Source organism: Gobius niger (assembly GCF_951799975.1).
Source record: "Gobius niger genome assembly, chromosome: 6".
NCBI classification, from domain to species: Eukaryota; Metazoa; Chordata; class Actinopteri; order Gobiiformes; family Gobiidae; genus Gobius; species Gobius niger.
The window spans coordinates 21,003,164-21,022,761 of NC_136857.1; the positions used below are offsets into that span (position 1 = coordinate 21,003,164).

The window sequence follows — 19,598 nt, forward strand, 5'->3', positions numbered from 1 at the left end:
GGTCATGTACGTTTTCTTCTATGTAACAATTTAATAATTTTCTATTGAAATAACCCCTCTATTTGTGGCAACAAAAACTGAATAATGGATGGAACCGAGTTAAGACCTTTTTTGTTGCCATACTAGATGCACAGATTTTCTCTCATGGATAGTCTTTGGTTATTACTGGTTATTACTGGGGGCAATGAAGAAAAAAAACATTTCACCATTTGTTTTGAACGTTAACATGTTAAGAGAAAACACTGTCCCAAAGGTGGGAAAAAAAGGGTTTTGCTTCGTATATTCTGGCAACAGGTCTAAAATAAGGGAATTGTGGAACAATTAAGGCTGGAGGCTATAACATCCTAGAAGAGATTCAGTCACCTCAATGAATGCATTATAGTGACCTAATCAGTTTATAAAATCCTTTTGTAAATAAAAACCTGTGTATCAGTGAATTCCTAGAAGAGACTTTGAAGAAGCCAGACATAACCGTGAGAAGTGATGTGAGATTATTGCTGTCAAGTACCAGCTCATTTTGTGTGCCGCTTGCGCCTTATCAGTCTGTCGTGTGGAGGGCATCTGAAGGCGAAGGGGCACTTTTTAAAGGGATGATCATCATCACAGTGAGTTCTCGTCACAGTGTTCACAAACTGGAAGGGAGAGGAAAGTTCCCTCGGCTGATCAGAGGAGGAAGCACACAGTCTATCGGAAAGTTCTGCTCCCTTCGCTGTTCAGCTTCTGTGGGTCTTTCATCTGTGCTGCCGGAACCCTTGGGTGCCATCCGGGCCCACTGGCTGGCGCACCGTGTGGTTGTTTGATCGGGAGTCCTCTGAAGGCAGTGTTGAGTTGTTATTGCGCCCTGGCTTGCTAAAAGATACAATAGAATATAATTTACAATTTCAAAACTTCTAGTTCAGACAAACCCACCCAGACATAGAAATGCAGACTTTAAATTAAATGGCCCACATAGTGCAAGAGCTGAACCTGCGACATTCTTGCATTCTGGCTTCATCCACCCAGCCACCATGTGGGCGCACACCAGCCGAAAGCTGATTAAACCAAAAACTTGTTTTGGTTTAACTTTGCATGAAGGCTGTCTTTAAAATAGTCCACATAATGAGTGACTCATGTTAAATATTGTGATCTGGGCAAATATCATGTTTTAAAAAACATGATATTTGAGATTATAAGGACAAATACTGGCGTAATAAATGAGAAAAAAAGTCACAACATAGATGACATATGCAACAGATGGGCTTCAATGGGAAATCACTGCTTGACCCATTGATCATAAAAGGCAAATATTTGCCATACAAGGTAAAAATGGCTCAAGGTTCAGAAAATATGCGAAGTTTGAAATTACACTTTCAATCAATCGGTTTGAAAAAAAGTGATTACAATGTAAGTCTATGAACTACTATTTAAATCAAAGGGCCCACAGCAGCAATACAGTATAGTTACTAAAGATACTGTAGTCTATGTTACAAAAACACAAACAAATAAAATATTTTAACATTTTCAACTGCAAATGAAAACATTTCTGTTCTGGCTGGTGTGGCCAGATTTGTTTCCAAGTTCAAATTTGTTAATGTAGTGGCAATTTTATTAAAAAAATAATAATACAATTTTAAAAATACATCCGTTGCTTTGACACAAAAATTTGTTTGTAAAGTTTCTTAAAATTTTTAATTTTGAAGGTCTAACTCGCCTCTTGTCATACATAGAGAAATAATAATTTTATTTACATGTATAGGAAGAGGAGAGTCAGACCTTCAAAATGAAAAACTTTTTTTTTTTTGAGTCGAAGCACCCACAACAGGAGATTTTTTGTTTTTCTAAAATTGCCACAACCAAGCATACTTGAAACAAATCCTTTGGGTCATATTTCACAGGCATCTGACCACACCAGCCAGATCAGAAAATTCACATTTTGCAATTAAAATGTTCAAAAATGTAAATAGTGAATTTTTGGGGGACCAGGGACTATATTTTGTTGGCAATTAAAGGGTTAAAAACGTTAAACTGTTAGAATGTTTTTATATGTATAAAAAGAGGAGAAACCTTCAAAAAGACAAAAAAAAAAGTTTTGAAAAATATCAATACTTTTTTATTAATAGCTTTCTAAAGTTAAAAGTACATTTTTGTGTCGAAGCACCCACGACAAAACTTTTTTAAATTTGTGATTGAGGGTTAAGAGCTCCAGTCCAACTACCCTTGAATTATCCTCATGTCCATCTTGTATTGATACTGGAAGAACTTGTGATCACACTGGAGCTGTATTTCTGTGGGCCAAATTTGCGACTTTTTTCCCCATCTATTGCAATAAATCAACAACAATCCCTTACTTACAAATGCTTAATACTTGTTAGAGAAGAGTATGAATGTGATTTACCGATCTGTGTTGGCCTTGTCCTGGGGAGGTTCTTCGGGGCAGGCACTCCCCAGTATTCTCTTGCGGGCCTCTGCGTACTCAGCCTCACGCTGGGCCAGTGATTTCACCTGGGGGGTGGGCCGACTCTGGTTCAGAGAGGAGCCTAGTGTCCCATTGTTACTGGGTCTCTTCAAGATACGTATCTGAGGAGGAGGGGCTGTGGGCTGGGACTCATCCTGGATCACCATTGCTGTCCTCAGTGGGGACCGTGTTGAGTTGATATTGGACTCTCTGACACAAGACATGACATTCATATTACACCAATACATTGTTTGAATTAATATGGTGAAAGCAACAGTAATAGTTAATGGTGCAGCAACTATATTGACCCGTTGCACGTGCGATGGAATATAAAAATCTATAATCTATATCGTTGTATAAGCCACAAGGTTCAAAGTGTGTGAAAAAAGTAGTGGCTTAAAGTCCGGAAATTATGGTAACAATGCGGATGCCGCTTAGGGTCCTATGATGGAGAAGTGCGAGCCAAATGTTCGTAAATGCAGGTGTGCCAACTGGTCCTGTGGCACTGCGCAACTTCAGATACAGGTGCATGTGCAAATTCTAAAACCCTGTCAGCATTATCATCACATTGGCCAAACCTGGGCTGAGCTCAGTACAATACTTTTTTATCCTATGGGCCCAGTGGTTTTTGAGCCTACAAAGAAAAGTATATACTGCTTTTTGGTATAGTTTGTATTGGGGTTTTTGTTCAACATGGAATCATATTTTGTGTCATGCATATATTGAATGAATGGTACAATTAGTGTGCGCTGTGATACTCCATTTCATACATAAATGCAACCCCGCTATTGCCATAGCATGTAATAAAACGAGTGTTGAAACATTTACAGAACTTTGTCCCTTTAAAATAATGTGTCTAGGGATGCACGATGATATCTGCAATTATCATTATTATTGACGCCATCACTGATAAGCCGATAAATAATTGTTTGGCCAATAATTGGGTCAGATAATTATAAGCCCAAATTGCATTGATTTTGGGGCTCCAGCTCGCTGCCTTTCTGTCGGGCTGCCCCGCTCCAACAGCCCGGAGCTGCCGCAGATTCATGACAGCAGCAGATCTACACTCTCCCCACTTCTGCACTGTATTAGCTGTAAAATACAAAGAATATTACAGCAAAACAATGCTTTGCAGGCACTATCCATGAAGGAAGAGGTTTTTTTTCACTTTTTACATTGAAGTCACTTCAACATTTCAACGCACCAAAATGTGTAAAAGACCAGGAAATGCAAGGACTCGCGCTCAAGTAAGTTTAACACTCGGACAGAGCGGGTCCCGAGCGATGTATTATCCTTGTATTTTTGACAAAATAAAGACGACAGCCCTGTGATCAAAGCGCTGTGAACGGGATAACTTTTACATTGATGAAATGAGTCACGGGGCTCGTGTTTTCTGCCACACAAATGCACAAACAAGTCGAATAATAGGAGAGAGTCTTGCTTTGGTGCCATATTATCTACTTAATGCACAATGCAAATGTGAATCTGTCACAGGCGTCACTTCTCTCTCACGTCAGCGGCAGGTTAGAGCAGCACTGCACAAAACAGCAGGGGGAGAACAAAATGACTCACCTCTGGACTCAGTGAAATATAATAAATGTCTGTATTCCACCAGTTTGGTGCCTTAGGATTCATTAGTATCATTTATTTATTTGATATGGACAAAACAACTGCATTGGACAAACCAGATACATTGTTTTTTGTGTATAGCAAAACTGCTAATTTGCAACACTTGTCCATAGGAGGCAACTAAAAGAAAAATACTTTGGAGGAAGTTGTAATATTATTATATTTCATAAGATGTGACACAGATGAGCAGAGTGATAGAGACAGAGCTGCTCAGATGATGGAACAAAACCCTGAGCTTTTAGAAAGGTGGAGACCCAAACCCAAAATAAAATCAAATTATTTGATCTATACACACTTGTATATTTTCTAGTAGAGTTTGATCATTTTGGGCAGAACTGTGAAATTGATTTCTTGTTACAAAATATATATATACATAATTATCTGTGTCATTATCGGTAGTCTGAGAATTATCGGTTTATTGGTATCAGTGCATCCCTAAATGTGTCATTACAAGTATTGATTATGTACCTTGGCATATAACCCAAAGCATACCAAATATGAGCAGTGTTTAAATGTGGGTTCTTACTTTTCTCTCTGGGCGATCCTGATCTTCTCCTCCAACCGTCTTTCCATTTCCTTAAGAGAAGAAGCTGCATGTTAACATGTGTTAAGAGCAGCAGTACACAAACAACACAGTGCAGAAGATTATTAGCCAAGTGCATGAGATGATGGAAAGCTGGGTTCTGTTTCAAGCTATTTATACCATGTGCAGGACAGCTGCCAAGTCATAACACAGTCACTTAGCCAACATTCAGCATGTGACGTAGATGTCTCAGACTGTAGAACACTTAACAAGCTTAAGGTGAAAGTTAGTTTTAAAGTTAAGTTTCTGGTCCTTAGGGGTGACTTCTACTTAATGACCATAAATACATTCATTAATTTAGCGATTAGAAATAGACTAAATTGCATGTATGAATACATTTTTGCAAATTTTCACAAACTATTCACCAAATGTATTTTTGATTAGATTTACAACCCCCTTAAGAATTACGGTTTAAAACACACTTCGTCAGGCCAATTTTACTCTCTATTGCTAGAATAACACCATATTACTGAGAAAAGTATCAAGAGCAGAAACATTCACCCATCATGTTATGAAGGTGAAAAAACACCTTCAGACATGACATTATTTACACAAAAACATACCTGGTGTTCAAGACCATTGCTGATACGTGTATACCAGCAGTTCCCTTATGCCTCATTTAATCTGCAACCTTAAGCCATGTCACAAGTTTATCACTTGAAACTGAAACTAATATATACCTAATTCCCTTGTCATGTGTGCAACTCTCATATTGAAACATGAAACTATTTAACAGGAGCCGTGTCTAAAACTACAATCGATTGAATTGTCCTGTTAAGTTAATGCTAACTAGTGCTAACGTCAGTTTTAGCATTTCACAACCAATACTTTGGTTACTCTCATCCAGTTAGTGTAATCTCCATTCGCAATACAATAATAGTTTTTAAAGCATGTTCTTCTACCAGAATCTACGCTAGATAACAAATTCCCAGTGCCATTATTGTTCGAAACCCGACTTTAGCCGACCAAGTTTCCTAAAGCTATCGTTAGCTTAGCCACATTGTTAGCCCTGAAGAGCCGTGAGTTTCAGAAGAAAGCATCGGTTAATCCCGTTCTTATTATTTAAAATTTTGATAACCTCGGTAGCCTGTTCATCCAAAACTTGGAAATACTTCTACTTTTGCCATTTACCCCACTATCAGCTGCTTCCTCCCAACTTTCGGCGACCTCCTCATCCATGTTTCATGTTGCTCAGGCGCAGACACGCTGCGGGCTGGGGGCGGGGCTTGTGCACCACCCTGAAGGCTGCGCTCTGTGACGTCACAACGACGGGATCCCCCGACTCTGCATGGCTGCGCTATGGGCTGCGCTCACCCTCACCATGAAAATTGTGTTGTAATAAATGCTTGACTCTGTTGGCCATCCATATAATTAAGTGAACACCATACACCACTTGCCAGTAGCCTACTCTTCTGTCCAAGAGCCTGGCTCTTGAGATCAGGCATTAGAAAATATTCCCGGGCGCGTCGCTGTGGTTGCCTGCGCAGTGTGTGCACCTGCTGAGTCTCGTTTTTGATCAAGTCATCTTTTGATGTTTTGGATATTTTGCTCTAATTTGATTTGAGACATATTTATTCTATTATTATTACTTGTTTGCACATTTCCTGCAACCCACGTGTGCTCTTGAACTATTCTAAGAATTGACTTTCTCCATTGTCAGTTCAGTAGCCTACAGTCACATCTAATAAAGACTATCTTATAGGCCTACTGATGTTCTGTGATGAAAGCAAACAATAAAGAGATGTTGCCAACATGCATGCATACACATAGCCTATGAAATAACTGTAGGCATTGGGCATACAATCCTTTTTGAGCTTATTTAGAGGGCTATGATGACGCAAGTCTGACATCGTGATTTTTGTAAACAAACGCATGGGGACAGTGTTGTGAAGTGCTTTATGAATTGACTAGAATAGATTTAATGTCTATCCCTGTGTTACCTTCCTCCATAACTTCTAGATTGCTATGTGAAGAAGACTTCTTCTAGTTGTAATTAACTTTACATTCTGTATAAGGAATGATTGCAGTTTCTTTTGTTTCACTGATGAAATAGTCATGATAATTATCAAGTAATAAAGGTACATTCACATTTTCAAATGTGTAATGCAGTTCAAATATTTTGCTGATAACAGTCTATGCTAATAATAATAAATCTGTATTCATAGAACACCTTTAAAACAATGTTTACAAAGTGCTGAACAGTAGCACATAGCAAAACACATTAAAAGTCAATTGTTATTGTTGAATGGCAAGATTTTGTTCCCTTTAGAAATGAAGCCTTTGATATGACTTGTCCTTCAAAGCTGCAGGAGTTTAATGAGCCTTGATCCTGGAGATTAGTCCGATATTGTGCATGCTTTATTCACACAGACAAAAAGAACATGCAATCTCCATACAGAGAAAGCCTATTCAGGAATCTAACCCAGAAAAACAGATTGTGTCAATGCCATGGAGTCCTATCAACTACAATACAGCTTATTTATTCACACAAATATATACAATGCTTCAATGGGCTACATGTTGCAACAGCAGCGGCATGACACACATTTTGTAAAGTTAATTAATCGCTCATAAAATAAGTTATCTGCACTAAATTTAGATATTTTCACGCTTCTAGCCTCCACACTTGTGCACGTAGAATCCCGTCACATATCCAAGGATGTAGAGGGACAGCAGAGCAGCTAAAGCTCCAGCGGCCTTCACTGCAACTCCAGCACTGCCCACACACATGCGGCTGTACATCCTGAAGACAAGGCACCACATCACTGTCATCCTGCACCCGCCGCCCAGAGAGCACATGGATTTATCTCACTTGTTTCATATGTTCTTCTAACTAGTTTTAGAATGACACTGTTAGATCATTTAACACTGTTTGTCTGCTTTTGTCTATGGTCAATCAACAGTCCAGCAAACACACAAGCCTTGCAATAGCCTTAAAATATCAATGAACGTACTGGCCAAATGACTGTACTAAATGAACTCAACATTTGCACGTTTAACACCCTTCTGAAACAATAAACTGGCTCAGTACAACATCATCAGGATGGTAAAAAACTTTGAGAGATGATTCTTCTTACACATAATGCTCTAGCTTGCATGTCAAACATCTTAAAACTGTTTGTTTGCTGTCATCCCTTTAGTGTGTATAAAATTAAGGGTCATATCCTGATGAAAAAAGTTTGGACACCCCTGAATTGTGAACCCTCTGTTTCAAAAACTTTTTTTGTCATTTGTACAATAGAATATAATTACAGTAGCCTATTATATCATAGATTATATAGAATATACTATAGAATATACTGTGACATTGATTACATTGGTGAAAAACAAAGCCGGTATTATTTAAATTTTTATTCAGAACTTTGTTTGTAACTTGTAGCTCTTATTACAAGTTGAAAAGACTTGACTTTTGCACATTTTTTTGTCTTTGGTCATGAGCTCCTATCACCAATTCCTACTTCTTCTTAAGGTATTGAATAAAACACACTTAACGCTATTACTACTACTTTGTTAACGATTTCTTATTTTCAATATTTCTCCCATGATCTAACCTGGTCAGAGAGGACTGTCCCCCTTCCATGTCTATGTTGATGTTAGTGTCATTCCAGCGGTCATACTGCACTCTGGCTGTAGTCTTGGACTCCATGTGGATGGGATTATTCAGATCAGCTGTCTCAATCACCCTTTAGACTCTGCGTCTAAGCCCTGAAAAAAACAAAAAACAGATGTACAAGAATGAAACCCAGAAGCCTATAACTCAGAATTGTACCAGTGCTATCATTTTAAAAATGCCAAAAGCTGGTTGTAATGATCAGCTAAACACAGAAAATGCTATTTTAGCTAAATTGATTTGAATGAGCTTGAGACGTCCCAGATCTGCGGAAAGGTGACCCACTCACAGCAAAGATACATGTTTGTAACTGTTTATGGTACTTTTCCACAATACAAATATCTGTAATATATAATTGCTTGTTTAAAATCTATTAATTAGGTTAAATGTTACACAATGTGGCTTTAACATTAGAACACTGTTTTAGTTAGGCTAGGCTAAGATTAGTCCAAAGAAAGAGAGAGAGATAATAAAGAGAAGTTTTACCTGAGTGACCAGGCAACCAGGCCAACTGAAGCTCTTGCCTCTGTCTAGCACATATAACCACTGAACTGAACCAAGAGCTTTCCTTCTCAGTACAAGGTCTTGGTCAGAGTTCAGTGGGCTGACCCTGTCATAAAATGTTTTTCTCAAACTACTTATGACTGTGTGATAAGGGCAATCCGGGCCTTGGGTAATCTCAGCTTTCTAGACTTCAGCTACTGATTGCACATACAGAATCCATAGTTATGGAAATTGAATTGGTATCTGTAAAACTTCTACCTTTTATTGACTATCCATGAGTAATCCTTAATGCATAGTCAATAAACAGGCCCAATTAATCCCAAGGAGGATTTGAGAATTACTGTCCTTAATCAAATTCAATGATTTCTAAGTTAAGTAGGCTTATCTTTTGTCATTTCCAGTGGTTTGAAAAAGCTAAGTTTTGTTGTTCAATTCATAGTATAGCCTACTCATCATTTGACTTTGTTTCTAGTGTCATAATATTTCATAAAACAGTTCTCGTACACATTGTACACCTATCTATATTTTAGTGACAGCTCATTTTACAATGTTAACAGGATGACCCGACCAGTCACTCATGTTTGAGTTTTCATAACGGAGGAACTATTGAATTCCGTGCATCCGTTTCTACAGCGAGTCGAACCCAATTCGCCGTTGCACCACTTAGTGCATTTCCGGTGTGTCACACTGCGCGTACTTCAGGTTAGTTTCACATTTTACTGGTCACTCGTTGACTTAAATTGTATCGTCAACTGGCTTATTTAAAGAGTAGGAGATATCGAGATACAATTCTTTTTGTGAAACCTGTTTCTCTTATACGTAGCGTTGAGATCACTTGTGTTGTTCTCTACAAAATGACTTAGGCGCAAAATAGCGGATGCTAACGCTAGCATTAGCGTCTTTTAGAAAAATACCAACAGCTAAAGCAACATGTGTGGGATGAACGTTTTTAAAGAGCCTTGGCTACGCCTGATGTATAATACCACAACTTAGTTTATAAACATGTATTTATAAATTAAGCTTCAGTGTCTGTCTATTAATTGACATGATGGAGTCGGTAGGAGTTGCATGTGAAGTGAACCACACACACTTAGTAAGTCATGTGTATTTGCACATAAATAAAATGTTTTTGTTTAACAACAAAGATAACAGTACAGTAAGGCTTTGGCCTATTTCTTTACCCGTTTTACTAATAGCACACAATTTGGAAGGACAATTTGTTATGTTATGTTATGTAACTATATAGCTTTTGTCTGTGTGCATGTTAATGATTCACATATGTATGGCGTGCAGGCGGAGATTGGATGCTGATGGGGGACGAAAAGGACACTTGGAAAGTAAAAACACTTGATGAAATCCTGCAGGAGAAGAAACGCAGAAGAGAGTTAGAGGAACGGCCTGACAACAAGCGTCAAAAAAATGTATGTTTACACAATGACATCCCTAATCCTGTATTGCTACTGTTTTCTTACATCTCAGCTGCAATAATATGTCAAATTACAATGAAGTTTATGTTATAGCTAAGCTCAGCTACTCCATTTTGCCGGTCCAGCATGGTTGCATTCCCACATTGCATCGTTCAATGCGCCACATTCAAACAGTGAGCTAACCTTTCCCTGCAGAAGCAGAAGCTCTGCTTCCTCCTTATGATTACAAAGCAAAGCAGGCACCGAGGCTGAGGCGTTGTAAAACTAGTTCTAAAGGGTAGTATTATGTTCTAAATGCTAAAATCCAACCCCCAAAAAACAACCAACATACTTACAGTTTAGCAAATAGTAAGTCTAAAATGTTTACTTTGCTAATTATGCTGATAAATGTGTTTTGCACACAAGATAAATTAGATTTTTGTATCTCATTGAATCTATTGGTGCATTCTTTTTGTACTCGAAAGTCAAAATTTCCGGCCTTACACTGGGAAATTTCAATTGAAATGCTTCCCTTTTAGAGTTGTATATCATTTTTATATAATGTTTCTAGTGAGATATTTCAAAATTAAGTACTTTGCGAACCAATATTTACCGCCATTTTTATGCTTTAGAGTTACTTTCTATGGCATTAAAAGGTCTTCAGTAATATCATTTATCGCAGTATTTTCATGGCTCACTATATGGAACTTTAAATTCTGTTATCGTGACAGGCGAACTAGAACTGTAACATTTGGTAAATTGGTTAATTCTCACAACAATCAGCTGGCATTAATACAGACTGTGCTCTCTGGGGCCCACAGTTCACACCGGACCCGGCTTCACAGGCGGATGAACGGGAATCTAAACGAGACACTCCTGAAGAAGGAGAATTACGGGATCAAAGAATGGAAATAACAATTCGTAATTCCCCGTATGCTCGGGAGGATTCGACTGAAGACAGGCAAGTGTCCAAATAGTCCATTATAAAGAAGTTGGTTGTAATTGTTTTTTAATATGTGTTTGTATAATTATCAGGGGAGAAGAAGATGAATCACTTGCCATCAAGCCTCCTCAACAGATTGCACGAAAAGACAAATCCCACCACAGAAAAGAGGAGAAGAGAAAAGACAAGAGACGAAACCGCAGTCACTCAGCTGAAGGAGGTCAGCAGATGAGATGTTGCAGCTTGTCCTTTCCAAGTACGTCTATTTACAATGTTTGTGCATCTTCAGGAAAACACGTACGGCCGAAAGAGAAAGAAAAAGAACGCGATAGTGACCGGCGGAAACGCCAGTGGGAGGAGGATAAGGCACGGAGAGATTGGGAAAGGCAGAAACGGCGGGACTTGGCCAGGGCACACTCGCGGAGAGAGCGGTGAGCATTCAGTGAACAGTTAAAAAACCTGGATAAAATCTCTAAAATCATTTTAGCGTATTGTGCGTGGATTACAGCGATCGACTGGAGCAGCTGGAAAGGCAGCGAGAACGAGATCGTAAACTTCGTGAGCAGCAGAAAGAACAGCGTGATTTGAAAGAGCAGAGAGAGCTGAAGGAGCAGAGGGAGTTGAAGGAACGTGAGAGGAGAGGAGAGGACAGGCGCAAAGACAGAGGAGACTGGAGACAAGGTATCTCCCACTTAGTGTTCCTGCCTTGATAATTGACACATAATGTCATTCTTTAATGCATGCTTCAAAAGTATCATTACATTCTTTTTGGTAGTAGTGCAAACTCACCATCGAGCTCCACCAGAGGAATACGATGACAAACCAAAGCCGAGACATCGCAGCCGCAGTCCCACATGGGCTCCAAGAGACAGGCCTGAACAAAGTGAACCACGCAAAGCTACAGGTGCTACTGCAAACTCCAGAGAGAATTGTACAAATGTTTTCTGCAGCCGCTTATATAAAATGTTGTCATGTTTTGTTTACAGTGCCAAAGGAAGATAAGCCGGAACTCAAAGACCTGCTGGCAGATCTCCAAGACATCAGTGACAACGAGCGTAAGACCAGCACAGCAGAGTCTTCCATTGGTAATTAATACTTACACATGAACAAACCTTGTAGGATAGAAGGATACAATCTGGTATACATGTGTGTCTATCTTGTACTTTGAAAAAAAATGCTAGTTTATTGTTATAACATTATCTATTGATTTTATTTTGCCACGGGTCAGTCTTTGTCCCTTAAGAAAAGCAGACTATTGCTTTGCTGACTCAAATATGCTGTGCAGCCTCTGGATCAGCCTCAGAGGAAGAGGAAGATGACGATGGGGAAGAGGACTCCAGCAGCCAGAGCGAGGCCGAGGGTGAGGAGGAAGAGTCTGCCTCAGGATCAGTCCGGTCAGAGCGCAGTGCAGGTACAGTCACAGTCACACTTGTTTTATCAAGGGAACTGAACTGCAATAAGACGTGTTTCTGTGCTACTTTTCAGAGGACGTGAGTGAGGATGAACAGTCTGAGGACGAGTCTGAAGAGGAGCGGGAGAACGGAAACCATATTCCGCCTGGTAATGCAAATAGTTACTCTGTACAGTCACAGCCATAATTGTCAGTGTATTGAATCTCACAAGAAAATCTGAGTAAAGAAAGTGGTTTAACCCTGCAGTGCATTCATGCCATTGATGATTGCTGTAAGATGTTGCAATGAATGACAAACATCATTATATGTAATGATTGGGTAATTTGAATTCTCAGTGCCAGAGTCACGGTTTGACCACAACTCAGAGGAGAGTGGTGAGGGCACGGAGGAGGATGAGGAGGAGGAAGAAGGAGGGGAAGGTGATCCCACTCCTCAGTCTCAGACCCACTCCCGCTCAGCCACTCCTGAAGAGAACTATGTCCCCGACTCCCCTCCCATGTCCCCTGTGGAGCTGAAGAAAGAGCTGCCCAAGTACCTGCCTGCTCTCCAGGTGTGGAGCCCAACTGTTCACCACGAAGCTGCTAAAAAAAACTGTATGTCTTAACTGTACTGTGCCGTTCCAGGGCTGCCGCAGTGTGGAGGAGTTCCAGTGTCTAAATCGGATTGAGGAGGGGACGTATGGGGTGGTCTACAGAGCTAAAGACAAAAAGACTGGTATGCAAAGAAACAATGTTTATTTGTGGGTTCAATGACAATAAGACAAAAGTAGCAGTGTTATATCGGCCATGGTTAAATTGCTGCTATCCTTTCAGGTCCAGGTTCTGAAAAAAATGTTTCAAATGCGTAAAATATATCTAATCTAATATTTTTTGATATTTGTCTAAATGTAAAATATTTCAACAATGCTTAAAGCCTATTTGAAAATTGTCCGAAATATATGGATATGGTCCCTGTTTGCAGATGAGATTGTTGCATTGAAAAGACTAAAAATGGAGAAAGAGAAGGAAGGATTCCCGATCACATCATTACGAGAAATCAACACCATCCTTAAGGCTCAGCACCCAAACATCGTCACTGTGCGGGTATGAACAATTGTGTAGAATAAACTGAAGCGTATCAATCAGCATACAACTAAAAACTGGTACATTACTCTGTCTTTTTTTAGGAAATTGTTGTTGGGAGCAATATGGACAAGATCTACATTGTAATGAACTATGTGGAGCACGACCTGAAGAGCCTGATGGAAACCATGAAGCAGCCGTTCCTACCGGGTAATGTTTAAAAAAACACTCATTTCTATTGTTTTAACCGTTATTTATTTGAAGAATTTGAATGACGTTGTTTTACACAGGTGAAGTGAAGACTCTGATGATCCAGTTGCTCAGAGGGGTCAGACATCTACACGATAACTGGATTCTTCACCGTGACCTCAAGACTTCCAACCTGCTGCTCAGTCACAAGGGAATCCTCAAGGTTTGTTTCAATAAAACACCTTTTCAAACTCCTTGGTTTAATAATCTGTGAGATATTAGTCTCATTAAAAAAGTGTCAGTTGCTTCGGCCTAAGTTGTTGATCCTTGTTGTCGATGTAACTGTGAGGTGCTGTGTTGTAGATCGGGGACTTTGGTCTTGCCCGTGAGTACGGCTCTCCGCTGAAACCCTACACTCCTGTGGTGGTCACTCTGTGGTACAGGTCTCCAGATCTGCTGCTTGGAGCTAAGGTGAGGGCTTCCACACTAAACTACAACAAGGGCAAACAGCTGCAACGAGTTACGTTTAGCATTATGATCATTTAAACAGTTCTATGAGGAAAATGGAAGAAATTACAAGGCCTAGAGGCTAACTAAAAACTTTACTTGGTCAGTAACATTATTATGACCATAATGCTTGTGTAGACTCTGCTCAGTGTTCGCAGACACAGCTACAGTAGTGATTGATGGTCGGAGCAGTCCAGGAGTGCGCTCACAGCAGCGCTGGTGCCAGCAGACTGTTACACTTGTGTTTATCTTCTCTCCGCAGGAGTACTCCACAGCTGTAGACATGTGGTCAGTGGGCTGCATTTTTGGAGAGCTCCTAACCCAGAAACCTCTGTTCCCTGGAAAGTCTGAAATCGACCAAATTAACAAGATCTTTAAGGTAAGTGTGTGTGAAGTGGAGTCACTAATGTAAAGTATATACCGACTGTAAACCTTCTGTGTATGCAGCCTGTCAAAAGTATGCATGTAGTTGTAAAATACACCACAGGAGGGAGCTGTGTGTAGACCGCAAAAAGCTTTTTGAGACGTCTGTATTTTTAGTGAATGAGCTGTAACATTTTCCTTTTTTTATCATTGTTTTGACAAGGCTGCATCAACAGTGTGACACACAGCAAAGTCTATTTGATTTTGTAGTTGATGACTTTGAAATGGCTTCATACATGAAGCAAACTGCAATCCAAATTTTTCTATTAGACAATTATATTTATTCATCAAACCTGTGGAATGTAAATCTATCTAATATTTGCCCAAACTCAAATGAATGTCTTTTAAGAGTTAGGAAATGTCTGATAATAAAAATGAGTGCATGCGTAGCCACTGGCCAGCCTCTTTTAAGTGACCAGAGTGTTGGCAGTGCATCCATCCTGGTGAGTGTAGTGCTGCGGTGTAGCCAGCCTCACCACAGACATTCAAATGAAGACCTAGTGGTTGTATTGCACACACGCTGCCATGTGGCCTCTTGTCTGGACCGTCTTCAACAGCACTACTCACAAAATGGATCTTTGAGTTCATGCTTTTCGAAATAAACTGCTGCTGGTCTGGGCCAGAGCCTGCCTAGCCTTTTCTCGCAGGAATAAAAAAAAAAAAAAGCTAAGAAAATGTTACTTTATGAAATTCTTTGACATGTTATGCTGCATAGTTTTACAACAAAGTAAATGTGTCTGTTACAAAAGACATTGGAGGACTTAAAACACAGATGGTTTGTTGTAGTAAGCGTCTTCATTTTGATCCACCTTACTGTGTAATGCTATTGTTAAATCTTTGTGTAAAAGTTGAGGGTGTGGTCTTGTCTGTTGAAATAGTAATGTCCTGTATTATCTCCTCGCCGCTGTGTTCCCTGTAGGACTTGGGCTCTCCCAGTGAGAAGATCTGGCCCGGCTACAATGAGCTGCCTGCAGTGAAGAAGATGTCTTTCACAGAGTATCCCTACAACAACCTGCGAAAGCGCTTCGGAGCTCTGCTTTCAGACCAGGGCTTTGACCTCATGAACAAGTATGACTCTGTCTGCATCCTCACACTCACACTCAACAAGGCACCTGTGCCGAATAGTAACATGTTACCTCCCAAAGTTAAACTTGTGGTCTTATATACTGTTGGAAAACTCGCATAATTCAGAGGGAGGGACACTTCACCCTGTTAAAAGTGGAGTACAAACACTTTGTATATAAATAAATGAAAAATGCCACATGCATCGTACTCCTTAGGTATTACAACAATAAGGCTCATTTTTATCTACAGTTCATCACTGTGGAATATTTCAGTCTGTTATTCGCGTGATTAAGGCACAGTGCTGTCTTCATCCTGACATTTGAACGGTTGATCTGAATGGCAGATATTGTTCAGGGTGACTTGTGTAGCCTGCCGCCCGCCGCATGTTAAACTCGGATTAGACTCTGTTCGGGCTCCTCGGCCAATTCATCACATTTGTTCACTCCTGTGTTCAGTGTTGCACTGACAGTCTCCACTCACTGTTGCAAATCTGACTAACCTAAGCATTCCTCCATTGTATTAACACAAGAGCATGCAAATTTGTAGAGAAAACTCAAGCTCTTGGTTGGTTCAGAGACATTATTGAGCCTGTTTGTAGTGCACTAATCTGTTTCCATGGAGACTGGGTCAAAGGTCATGATATAAAGGGCTGCTGTGTGTGGAGCCAGGTAGAAATTTCACAGATGCTAGGAATGTCACACCTTTGTAGGAGAAGACTGGGCTGTAGCCAAATGAATATGAAAAAGCCTTTGAAAATATCCTCATAGTTTATGTAACAGACATCTGCACTGGAGCTGCTCAACCGTGAAGAGATTCTTCTTTGTACAATCCTCATCTAAAATCTAAATCAAGCACTTCTGTGATGTTGTCTGTGCATGTCGTCACTAAGAGGACTGTTAAAGGCAGTTATTACTTCAATTCTAAACCTAATATAAAAACTTAATAGGCTATGAATTTCTTACAACTGCAAATACTGGCAAAAACGTAGATATAAACATTACAATTATGAGCAGTGACAATTTACATATTACAAATTATATATATATTTGAGTAATTTGTTGGATTTAACCCAATTCCTGCTGCAGTGTTTTTACTTGAGGAATGTCAGTCATAAAAGAAGTTCATCTTCTTATATAAATAATATTGTAGTCCAGGGTTATCACCGTCAGCACTGCTCCTTGCTCCGCTCTCCAGCCATCATCTTATCAGCGACTCTGGGATCCCTTGTGTGGTCTCCGGGTCATTTTGACCCGAAGGCTGCGGGCTCCAGTGGCTTATCAAAATGACCCAAAAGCCACTGAACAGTTTTGTAAAAAGAAGCAGAAAAAAAATATGACTGTATGGTTATTTTAAGGATCTTTTGTGGAGTGTAAATTTGAAGGATTGCGATTTCTTCCATTGAGACGGATGAAAGATGGTGCTTGGCTTTCACCTTCATCAAACAGTGAAATACTTCCACTCATCTTCATTGTTGTCACAGGTTTCTGACCTACTGTCCTGCCAAGAGGATAACTTCAGACGAGGCTCTCAAACATGAGTACTTCAGGGAGACACCACTGCCCATCGACCCGTCCATGTTCCCCACATGGCCGGCCAAGAGCGAGCAGCAGAGGGTGAAGAGAGGCACCAGCCCGCGGCCGCCTGAGGGAGGACTGGGCTATAGTCAGCTGGTAAGAGCATCAGGGTCTGTGGATTACAGAGCAAACACTGTGCTACCAGCTCTGTGTGTGTGTTAAACACATCAGAGCCGCAGCTTCTGTGTCGCCGCCGCTCCTCACTGTTTTCCATCATCAGCGCACTTCCCTCCTAATGTGTTCTGCAGCACCTCCCCACCCAGGAGCGGCTGCAGAGGACCACTCTGTCTCCGGCACGAGACTGAGCATTTTACTACTCAAATCTGTTTATTCTTGGCTGCTGCAAAAGCATTTATAATGGAGCACACTTCAAACTCACCCAGGATCAAGCTGCTCCAATAAAATGACCAATAAACCGAAAATCACATGGTTGCAACTAATACATTGAATAAGGCTTTTATGTATTCTGGAATCAATGCCAAGCCAGAAGAGCGTTATATACATGAACTGGCTTTTTTTAGCTTATAAACCAGGTTCTGCAGATGACCTTTGAATGTTTTATACCTACAAGCAAGAAAGCTCATTACATTGTGTGGATTTGCTTGAGGAGATACTGTATTCAAAGTTTTGAATGTAGGCATATTGTTTGTTAGATTAATATTGCCTCCTGGTCGCCTCCCGCGGGAGGTGTTCCAGGCATGTCCTAGTGGGACAAGACCTCGTGGAAGGCCAAGGGCACGCTGGTGGGACTATGTCTCCGAGCTGGCCTGGTGTCGCCTCGGGGTCCCCCCAGAACAGCTGGAGGAGGTGTGCGTGGATCGGGAAGTTTGGGCATCTCTGCTGAGACTGCCCCGGCCCCAGATAAAGCGGAAGAAAATGGATGGATGGATGGATAGATTAATATTCCGCAATGTTTTTGTGTGCAGGGCGATGATGACCTGAAAGACACAGGCTTCCACCTGACGACCAGTAACCAGGGAGCGTCAGCTGTGGGCCCTGGATTCAGCCTCAAGTTCTGAGGCCGCACTGAAGTTCTGCAAAAACCGAGGGAGGTTCTGTGGACCGGGACTGTCCTGCTTTACTGCAGTACACAGTCAAACTGTCCTTTTGAAACTGTGACCAATGGTCAGGACTGTCTCACAGCAAAGACTCCAGGTGGCTAATACTCTTCCCCTCTTGTGCCGGAGTTGGCTTTTAACGGGGAAGCCATAAATCTATTCACGTTTAGCTCACGTTTGTTTTATTTTCCTTTTCTACTGGACGGAGAGGACCAGGCTCTAAATGGTTGGTATTTCCTGGCTACCGCAGCTACTGTATAATGATGCAGCACTGGCTTCGTTCTCTTGTCACCATTAGGACCATACTTAGAAATGTCAGCCTGTTCTGTCATCAGGACTGTTTTTCATAGAAATAAAGTTAAAGCTTTTGTTTTGTCTACTCATTCTTTCTGTATTTATAGACTCTGTCCAAACCATTCAGACAAAAACTTAGAGCCAGATAAAAATATAAAAAGTTAAAAGTCGTCCAAAAGTGATTTTATTTTTGTTTGTAGCTTTGATATTTTACAATGCTATTGTGTTTTTAGATTTATACAAATAATTGCTTTGATTGTGATCCAAAGCTAAATAAACAGCTCGGCTTGTGCCCGACTCCTCACTGAGTTCAGTGGAACAGACAGTAAAACTCCCCCGTCCTGGGACTAGGGGGAGGGGGATACTCATGAATCAGTTTTATCTGCCCCCGCCCTGTGCAGATTATTGCACCTGATGTGTTGAGTGGTGTTGGACGGAGCGCTGTGTGGAACTGACTGCTGCTCCTCTGAGACTGCGCTGGCTCCAGTGCCTCCCGTAAAGAGTCTGAAGTGTTCCATATGCCACAGGCTGCACACTACATTGCTTATGTTGGCTTTCATAGCACGCTGAGTCAAATATTTTAACTGCATCAAAATCTTTTTACTACATATTAAAGGGGCTTTATTTTTAGCCAAAGTTTTATCCAAATCAAACCACAACCTCCCAAATGCACAGTAAATCCACAAACCTTTGTGTGCAATATCCTTTTTTGGAATCAGCCCCGTCTCATGTGTAATCAGTTATGACACTGAAGGGAGACTGAAAACCCCTTGATTTTGACCAAATCTGAGGGGATTTGGATATGACTGTCAAAAACAGAATATTCAAAAATATGAACCCCCTGCTTTTAAAGTTTCCCCATTTGACTCTAGAATGTGAGAGCATAAACTGTAGACCACATAAATA

General features: G+C 40.5%; 2 protein-coding genes across 3 annotated transcripts; one reads left to right on the forward strand and one right to left on the reverse strand.

The window, feature by feature from the left end:
* Positions 1-196: 196 nt before the first annotated feature.
* szrd1 (SUZ RNA binding domain containing 1) lies at positions 197-5,879 on the reverse strand. Its single transcript, XM_079557664.1, has 4 exons — positions 5,778-5,879; positions 4,590-4,639; positions 2,375-2,644; positions 197-849 (listed from the first exon to the last, which is right to left on the reverse strand). The coding sequence occupies exons 1-4, from the start codon at positions 5,823-5,825 to the stop codon at positions 732-734; spliced, it is 486 nt and encodes a 161-aa protein (XP_079413790.1). The 5' UTR covers positions 5,826-5,879; the 3' UTR covers positions 197-731.
* A 3,497-nt stretch (positions 5,880-9,376) lies between these two features.
* On the forward strand, positions 9,377-18,755 carry cdk11b (cyclin dependent kinase 11B). 2 transcript variants are annotated; one of them, XM_079557595.1, is made up of 20 exons: positions 9,377-9,462; positions 10,054-10,181; positions 10,988-11,127; positions 11,202-11,329; positions 11,399-11,540; positions 11,618-11,790; positions 11,888-12,013; positions 12,096-12,194; positions 12,395-12,520; positions 12,595-12,669; positions 12,857-13,071; positions 13,145-13,235; positions 13,482-13,603; positions 13,687-13,792; positions 13,873-13,994; positions 14,135-14,242; positions 14,541-14,657; positions 15,621-15,769; positions 17,247-17,436; positions 18,267-18,755. In XM_079557595.1, exons 2-20 carry the CDS (start codon positions 10,065-10,067, stop codon positions 18,357-18,359), a joined length of 2,439 nt encoding a protein of 812 aa, XP_079413721.1. In that variant the 5' UTR covers positions 9,377-9,462; positions 10,054-10,064; the 3' UTR covers positions 18,360-18,755. The 2 variants fall into 2 exon arrangements, with proteins under 2 accessions (XP_079413721.1, XP_079413720.1); XM_079557594.1 differs by having other exon boundaries at positions 11,885-12,013; positions 18,267-18,754.
* The last annotated feature ends 843 nt before the right edge of the window (positions 18,756-19,598 follow it).